Source organism: Liolophura sinensis, chromosome 6 (assembly GCF_032854445.1).
Source record: "Liolophura sinensis isolate JHLJ2023 chromosome 6, CUHK_Ljap_v2, whole genome shotgun sequence".
Classification (NCBI taxonomy): Eukaryota; Metazoa; Mollusca; class Polyplacophora; order Chitonida; family Chitonidae; genus Liolophura; species Liolophura sinensis.
In genome coordinates, this window is record NC_088300.1 from 75724633 (window position 1) to 75733166 (window position 8534).

General features: G+C 40.2%; 1 protein-coding gene across 4 annotated transcripts; it reads left to right on the forward strand.

Moving 5' to 3' along the window:
• The first annotated feature begins 564 nt into the window (after positions 1 to 564).
• On the forward strand, positions 565 to 6418 carry LOC135468295 (uncharacterized). 4 transcript variants are annotated; one of them, XM_064746470.1, is made up of 6 exons: positions 565 to 1128; positions 1799 to 2753; positions 3253 to 3429; positions 3983 to 4132; positions 4357 to 4416; positions 5270 to 6417. In XM_064746470.1, exons 2-6 carry the CDS (start codon positions 2537 to 2539, stop codon positions 5638 to 5640), a joined length of 975 nt encoding a protein of 324 aa, XP_064602540.1. In that variant the 5' UTR covers positions 565 to 1128; positions 1799 to 2536; the 3' UTR covers positions 5641 to 6417. The 4 variants fall into 4 exon arrangements, with proteins under 4 accessions (XP_064602540.1, XP_064602541.1, XP_064602542.1 ...); XM_064746471.1 differs by having other exon boundaries at positions 3304 to 3429; positions 5270 to 6416; XM_064746472.1 differs by lacking the exon at positions 4357 to 4416 and having other exon boundaries at positions 3983 to 4131; positions 5266 to 6418.
• Positions 6419 to 8534: the final 2116 nt, after the last annotated feature.

Sequence of the window (8534 nt, forward strand, 5' to 3'; positions counted from 1 at the left end):
ATAATTACCGCCAAGTGCTCGACAACACATAGCCGGTTCCTTTCATTACGCTTGATTATCACTGCCGTATTAAACTGGTTTGCCATTTTGACGTCAAACATTCGTGAGTCGGTAATTCACCGTAATGCTGCAGCAGATATATTCCCAAAGCTAATATAAAGCAGGCCTACAGACAAAAACCAATATGCGGTTGAATATTAAGTGTGTTTCTGCTCCCTGACATCACTTCCTGTCTAACCACTTGAACTAGGCGCAATGATACTGGTATACATCGTACTATTCGTTCAGTTTTCAGTTTGCCCGTCTATCGCTGGGTTGATAATAGTAGCCTATAAGTCACGTGTATCGAGTTGTCCACACTGTCGGCAACTTGCAGTGTAGGAATTCATGGACGTGACGGAGCAGCTAGATCCTCACTCCTGGACAGGTTACCCGCGAAGGTGGTCGCTGTACATACTATACAGGATACTTCACGTATGCATATATAGATGGTTGTATATGAATATTACATATACATACCTTACCCTACTTCATATGAACCTCTCCATAACAATATCCATAGGATCAGGTAAGCGCCATAGCTACCATGTTTAAATCGCACGTGTCCTTAATCTGATTAATGGGCATCTTGAACCAGTTTGGTTGTTTAGATGCTGTATCAGAAAATCGTCTTCGTAGAATCCAGCAGGAACTGGGGACTGCACATGTCTCTTACGCATGCGTAGGCTTTCCCAAAGTGAAAACTGGCACATACACACTGAAGGAATGGGAGCCCTGATCTACGATGTATGATGCTTGAGGGGAAGTTTGACGTCCATGTGGATTATTGTTAGGTATAGGCCTAATTTCTGTTCGGTTAAAATCGTCCAATGTTATATATGGTATGTGCTGTTAATGCTGTTAATGTGAACCACCGTTGTTACTGATTTACCACACCTTGGAATATAAATTTGTGAAAGTTTTATTCCTCAAGTCAGGCTTCATCCCTTTACTTTGCCTTCTCAATCATTCATCACATAATTCATTGTAAAATACGAAGATGTATTACCCGTACAAACGTTTCATCTCTTCAGAAGAGGGACACTCGGCCTGTTTTGTCCAGAGGTTATATACCATAATTCGAAGAGGGTAAGATTATGAAGCTGAGAGAATTCATCTGGTAAAATGTCGAATTCTTGGGGTATAAGACATTTTATGAGAGATGTACGTTACGAATAAACTACTGCATTTGTTCATTTACAAAAGGAGTTTGTTAGAAAATATGGAAGTGGCTACCTAAAAAGTGATATGAGTAGTGTACATAAAACTTGGTGAAGCCTGCTTATACAGTAAGTACAGGTATACAGTAAGGGAAAGCATTTCGCTCTTTTGAGTGAAAGTATTTATAGAGAGCTGTCTGCACTAATGCGATCTCACTTATGTCAAATTAATCCCGTCAAGAAATAAGAAAAGAACTAGTAGAAACAGTCCCAAGCAAATGTATCATAACCTGCAAGCGGAAGTGTGAGAACAAAATAATGCTATAACTCCTCCCTCTAACCATACAGACCTACACTTTCACACATAAACTGACAATGGCTCAGCTGCACTTTTGCTTAGTACATAAAGTTACAGCAGTCGCATGTTGACGGAAACAATACGATAGATATTAACTTAGCCACTGAGTGAAATTTGAAAATAAGAAGAAAAAATATGAGTAATTCTGCACTGTAATTAAAGACATTTAACCCTCTCATATTAATATGCTTTTTTCTAACTCTCTTTATAGCTTAATTTGTTGTCTTGTTTCTCTCTCCAGGGATTTTTCACTGGTGGACCATCTATGCAAAGAACATGAAGACACTAGTTCGTCCTGTAGAATATTGCTTCTGATGAACATTGTTTACCAATAGTTTTAAATGTAACTTTTTGACAGTATAAAAGGACTCAGAATGGATTACCAGTACCATGTGTACATTCTGGAGGACCCAGATGACCCGCCCACTGAAATCCAAGACTTCATCACCGCTTTCTTTCAAAGATTCAATTGCCATCCACACAACCGAGGACAGGCGACTTAACGTGTATTTACCACGGAACGATGACATAGCAGGAATGACGAAGTTTGATAACGTCCCATAACGCTATAAATAATTCCAATATGATTCTGTGCATTATCTCCCCCTGGAATACTCATTGGATTAACTACTGTCGACATGCTAGTTTTTATCAGAAAATCGTGAACAACAAGCGGGATATGTTCATACCAGTATTCCTGGGCTATTCTTCAGCTGCAGACGCTAACATTGCGTGTCCAGAAGAAATCAGGTGTCAGACGGGGTGATGTTTAAGGCGTCTTGGAGGGACGATGATGACGCGTGGGGAAAGTTAGATAGGTCCTTACAGGTACCGATAGAAGCAACAGCGACAGGATCTGGAGGCCCCGCCACACGGGTTGCGATACAATGTACAGATGGTTTTGACCACAGTAACGTGAATAGTTTTGTCCTCCGGATGGACCTCCTTTCTCGACCCCAATATCATCACAATCTCATGAATGAAACAGGGCCTGTTCATGAATGGGAGAGTGGAAACATCTCCTTCCAGTGGGAGAGAGACATACACTATGCCCGCACCCAGACGTGATCACGTATCCCAAGATCAGATTCTCGAGGTACTTGGTGGCCCCAGTCTGCTGTCAGCGTCCAGATCCGGTGGTCTGTTCCAAGACAACCCCGACTCTTCCATCAGACATAAAGCCCCTGTTAATATCAGTAAGTACTAAAAATCTGATCGTTGGCTAAGCTACTTATCCTGCGATGGCAGGTCAACCAGAGCATTTTTAGAATTCTCGTGTTCCCAAGCCTTGTTGGGAATTAGCGGTCAACGACGGTATGTTTCGTGAAACTCGCCGATGACCACTTTACTTCCCCCAATATGTGGGGAAAGTTCATGTTAAAAAGTTTACACCTGGCACACAAGATTTCTCTGCGCATAAAGCTTTCCTCCATCCTACAAGTGAAAAATTCTAACGTATGGTATTAAGCAACAATCCAGTTAAAGAATTAAATAAATAAATCAAATGTGCTCGGCAAGTGAAATTTTTGGGCACACTCTCAACATATTTTCATGATTGCTATTTAAGTTTTCTTGCAAAACTGTTTGATTGATCTTTAAAAAGCTGTACATTCCCTGATCGATTCAGGATACACAGGCACGTACACCATTGAGAAAAAAGAATAAAAAATGTATGCATATTTATCCTACTTGAAGTTGGTTCCTCAGATGAAAGGGCTGATGAAGAAAATGATGTTGGTTCCTCAGATGAAAGTGCTGATGAAGAAAATGATGACAGAAATCTCCCTAGTGAGGTAACAGTCGACATTGACCGTGCTGGACAAAGTCATCACGCCGAATTTACAGATAGCACGAACCCAAAATTATTGTTCGGTATGTTTCCCTTTGTTGTAAATATTAAATATTCAAAGTAAAGCAGGTTGATAATAGGACATAGAACAAAAGAAAAGCACAAGTTTGTGCGCATGCCATATGGTGTCATTGGCATTAGTAGTCTGGAGAACACGACATTGACTATCAACCCCAACATTGCCATTACTAGTAGTATTGTGGAAATATGGAAACAATATGGAAACTTTATTTACAGTTTTTATTTGTCTTTGTGTTCAGTTTATTTATTTATCTTTTTACATGATTGTTACCCAATACTCAATAATTGTTCAGTTTATATATAGTAGAAACCAATATTTCTCTGCATTAAATGTATCATTCCGCAGTTGTATATGTCTAATATTAAATATGAAAATGTCCAATCATGAATTTATTGACTTCTTATATTTTCAACAAATTGTAATGTGACTGAATATTTTACTACTCTCACCTAGGTAGAAATATAAGCACTGTGTGCAGATGAAATTTTTGGGGCTCACATCTAGAGGTTCTTTCTTGTCTCTTGGTTGCAAAATATGATTTGTAAATGTTGAAGGTGACTCCCTGGGGTCTGATAGTTGTTCTGGCAGAGAGACCCTCTTAGGACGACTCCCTAGTAACGTAACTGATGACAATGAAGACGAGATTAGCGTTGATCATGACAGCAGAGAATTCACCTCGGGAGAACAATCGGATCACAATTATGGTATGTAAAAGCCCACAGCCAGAACCGTGGGCGTCTCTCGTTGAACAAACTCTGTAGGGTTCTATCTGTGGTATCTTCCTACTCGTCTGCCTTTAAAGTAATGTATGTTGTAATGCAAATTGCTCATTACCTTGGATTTTTATCAAAGCCAACAATATGTCACTACTTGGGGACATTCCTCTGGACGCATTCCTTAAATCAGTTAATGCTTTTTTTTTTTTGAGGTATGTCACATTTGATTGATTCTGCATATTCCTCTGGCGATGGTGGACAGTCAAGAAATGGTAATAAGTTTTATTGCCTGAACATTTAAGAATTCTTGTACCTCACTGTTTTTTCTTCGTTCAATAAAATCCATTTGTTATACCATCTTTTATTTGCATTTAACGTAAAGAAGACATATTTTTCTTATATACCAAATTAATTTTCTGCAAGTTTAATATTGGTATGATTTTTGACAAAGCTTGCCCAAGTAATTGACCCAGGTAAGGCATAGTAAAGGTCGTTCCATTGTCCGAATAGTTAAGAACCAAACGTACAATAAGATGGAAGATTTTTGCCGGCTCATTCGTATGAGTCGCTCTCACTACAGGTGACAAGACCTTTCCAAGTGCTCCCAATATATGTGTTAAGTCTTTTCCCACTGCTCTGACTACAGGTGACAAGACCTTCCCAGTTGCTCTCAGTATAGATGACAAGTCTTTTCCCACTGCTCTGACTGCAAGTGACAATTATTTTGCCAGTGCTCTGACTACATGTGAGAAACGCTTTCTCGGTGCCCTGTGTACTAGTGACAAAACCTCCAGTGCTCTGGCTACAGGCGACAAGACTTTTTCCAGTGCTCTAGTTACAGGCGACAAGCCTTTTTCAAGGACTTTAACTGTAGGTGACAAGCCCTTTTAAAGTGCTCTGACTGCAGATTACAAGCCTTTATCCAATGCTCTCATTGTGGTTGACAAGTTTTTCATGTGTTCTCACTGCAGGCGACCAGCATTTTTCCTTGTGACTTTGCGTGTTTAACTGTACTGCATTTTTTTAGTCAGTAATCCACTCATAAGCCTCATTCATGACTAGTATTCTTGAGTGAGTGCAGCATAAAACAGATTGGATTAATCACAGTGTTGTCGTTGTGGGCAGGTGAGCAGCGAACTGGGACAGATGAGCTGCAGACTGGGGCAGGTGAGCTGCAGACTGGGGCAGGTGAGCTGCAGACTGGTCCTGATATGCAGCAGAAGGGGACAGATTTACAGCAGGATGTGGAAGGTGCGCAGAATGTGCTTGGGGATTCCAGTACAACCTCTGAGAGGTGCGGCAAGACGGTGGCGTCTCATGACGTGGAGGATCATCATCCGCATGGCCCTTTGCGGGACGGGGAGGCCAGTGGAGGGGAAGAGAGTGGTACATCAGTTCTGAATCCAGCCCAGAACGCGGGCGGGTGCGCAGGCATTGCTCTAGGAAGGTGGGCGGCGCGGGCATTTGCTATGTGGGAGTTAATACAGTATTATTGATGTTCCCAAGAAGGCAGTAGCAAAAATAATTGCGTTTTGTGTAGGTCGGAATCAATGGGCAACTTCCCTTTGTATGTCAACATTGTTACTTAGTACGTTTGTTGTACTAATCCTCACTATTACTCCAGTCTTCACACTCACGTGAAGGACTGAACCCAGAACATTATAAGGTTGCATAAATTCTGTGAGGTTCCTGTTTTCTTCTTAATGACAATGTGCTCTTATTTGTCTATGGCAGAGTATGCCTACACATACCGGTACTTTCAACTTTAGAAGGCAGTAAAGGTTTCATACATCAGGAAATGTTTAAATTCCGATGAATTATCCGTGAATGTCATGAATAAATACAATTTCTACATCAATCGTATCATTTGGCCAAAATCTACAAAATAGTTGTGACAGTAAGTTATACGAGAGTCAACAGGCCAGGTTGACGCGTACAGAAAACCTTGTTGAGAAGAGCAAAACTTATTTCACGGTTAAAGGGAGAGAACCCGGATTTAGAATCATACAAAATTTGTGAAACGCTGGTGTAAGGAAAATAAATGCCCCCCCTGTCTATTGTCCAGGGCTTCATAAATAAACAAACAAACAAATAAATAAAGGAAGAGTTCGGAGTTTGCTTACTAAGCAAATGTATAATGTAGCCCGCCTCATAGGCCAAAACCACATGTTACTGCCAATTGGTACGACGAGACTGTGACTGTTTACGGTGACCAAGTGTAGAGTGAGTTGTCCAGGGATGAAGAAATATAGTAGGTTCAAATTTATGTTATTGTTGTTTTAACGCCATACACTTATGGCAATGTACAAAATTTCCGGTCAAAGTCCGGGTTTGAACTTGCATCTGGTTTGTCCTAGCTACTGAATGCCAAGTTTCTCTAACCTCTATTCCACTCACCTACTAGGCTGAAGTGGAGTAGTATGTTATCATATGTATTTCTGGCGAATAAATCTGTCTTTATGTAAATTTCGAAATTCGTGAGCCAATAGCTAATAATTAACGGTCATTCTAAGTTGCTTAACTTAAGCTGACGCTTTTTAAAAAACAACCCCCACATAAAACAGAACTTAAGCGTCACTATGTTACCGTTAAAAAGTCCATACCACAAATTTGTGGTAGAAAAATCTATCAACGGAAACCCAATCAAATTTTTGCATTTATTTTAACATAACGCTAATTTTAAGGGTATTTTCATTTTAACGGTAACGACGTTCCTGAAATTTATAATACGAGTAGCATTACAACTTTTTCAAACTTTTGAATAATTTTAACACTTTATATAAATAGTCCAGGTACGAGTCTGATATTTACTGAAAGGCAATACATTTGAGACATTCTTATTAACTACAAAATATTTGATTTTATTAATATGGATGACGAATGCGGCCACTGGCTTCTACTGGCTTGTATGTAGCCGCCACCTTCAATACCCGCTGGTCGACATTAACAAAAATAAATCATCACAAACTTGACCCGCAGGTTTTATGACAGGACGCGAGATTAGTAAACTGCGCGATTTTATTGCTACTCTAGTGCAGTTTGTCAAAATCGTTTTCACCCCGCTGGTTTTATGACAGGACACGAGATTAGTAAACTGCGCGATTTTATTGCTATTCTCGTGCAGTTTGTCAAAAACGTTTTCACCCCGCTGTTTTTATGACAGGACACGAGATTAGTAAACTGCGCGATTTTATTGCTATTCTCGTGCAGTTTGTCAAAACGTTTTCACCCCGCAGGTTTATGACAGGACACGAGATTAGTAAACTGCACGATTTTATTGCTATTCTCGTGCAGTTTGTCAAAAACGTTTTCACCCCGCTGGTTTTATGACAGGACACGAGATTAGTAAACTGCGCGATTTTATTGCTATTCTCGTGCAGTTTGTCAAAACGTTTTCACCCCGCTGGTTTTATGACAGGACACGAGATTAGTAAACTGCGCGATTTTTTTATTGCTATTCTCGTGCAGTTTGTCAAAACGTTTTCACCCCGCAGGTTTATGACAGGACACGAGATTAGTAAACTGCACGATTTTATTGCCATTCTCGTGCAGTTTGTCAAAAACGTTTTCACCCCGCTGGTTTTATGACAGGACACGAGATTAGTAAACTGCGCGATTTTATTGCTATTCTCGTGCAGTTTGTCAAAAACGTTTTCACCCCGCTGGTTTTATGACAGGGCGAGAACTTCAGAAGTTCGCGGCTTCAGAAGGCGAATGGCCACATCCATCTTCCTGGGATGAGACAATATGACTATTTTGCCAACAAGTTACGGTATACAACCTCTTTAATAACCCAATGACATTCCTCTCTGATCTGATGTGAGAGCTTCTCAATCAACAATTGACATAAAACAACAATTCTAATAAGAATCGAAGTCCGGAGACCCGGGATCAAACCCGGGTCGGGTCACACCAAAGACTTTAAAAATTGCACTACTTGTTGCTGCCTCGCTTGACGCTCAGCACTTAGAGGTCAGAACAACGAAACAGGACTGGTTGGCCTGGTGTCAGTATAATGTGACTGGGAGGGGTGTCACGCCTGTGAGGTCGGCATGGTACTTGCCACAGAAAAACACAGTATGTATACACACACTTAATGACTCCTCGTCGTCATATGACTGAAAAACTGTTTTAAGTGCGACGTTGAACACCAAGAATAATAATTTATAGTATGGACTACACACAGATGCAGTCGTGAATGTGTATATTATCGAAGATACTACTTGCCATTACTGTAATGATACAAATGAAGATACCTTTCATTATTTTTTTTATTTGCTCTCAATTTGCCACCCATAGGAAGCACAAAAACGCTACATACTCTCACACAAATTATTTCAGCCGGTGTAAATTATTCTGTTTTTATTCCACAATGTTCACGATATATATG

What these genes read in the sequence shown, in the direction of transcription:
- LOC135468295 (XM_064746470.1), top strand. Translation starts at nt 2,537, where the DNA reads ATGAAACAGGGCCTGTTCATGAATGGGAGAGTGGAAACATCTCCTTCC. An exon ending in TAAAGCCCCTGTTAATATCA is followed by an intron (nt 2,754 to 3,252) that starts GTAAGTACTAAA and finishes TCCTACTTGAAG; the next exon opens with TTGGTTCCTCAGATGAAAGG. An exon ending in GAACCCAAAATTATTGTTCG is followed by an intron (nt 3,430 to 3,982) that starts GTATGTTTCCCT and finishes TAAATGTTGAAG; the next exon opens with GTGACTCCCTGGGGTCTGAT.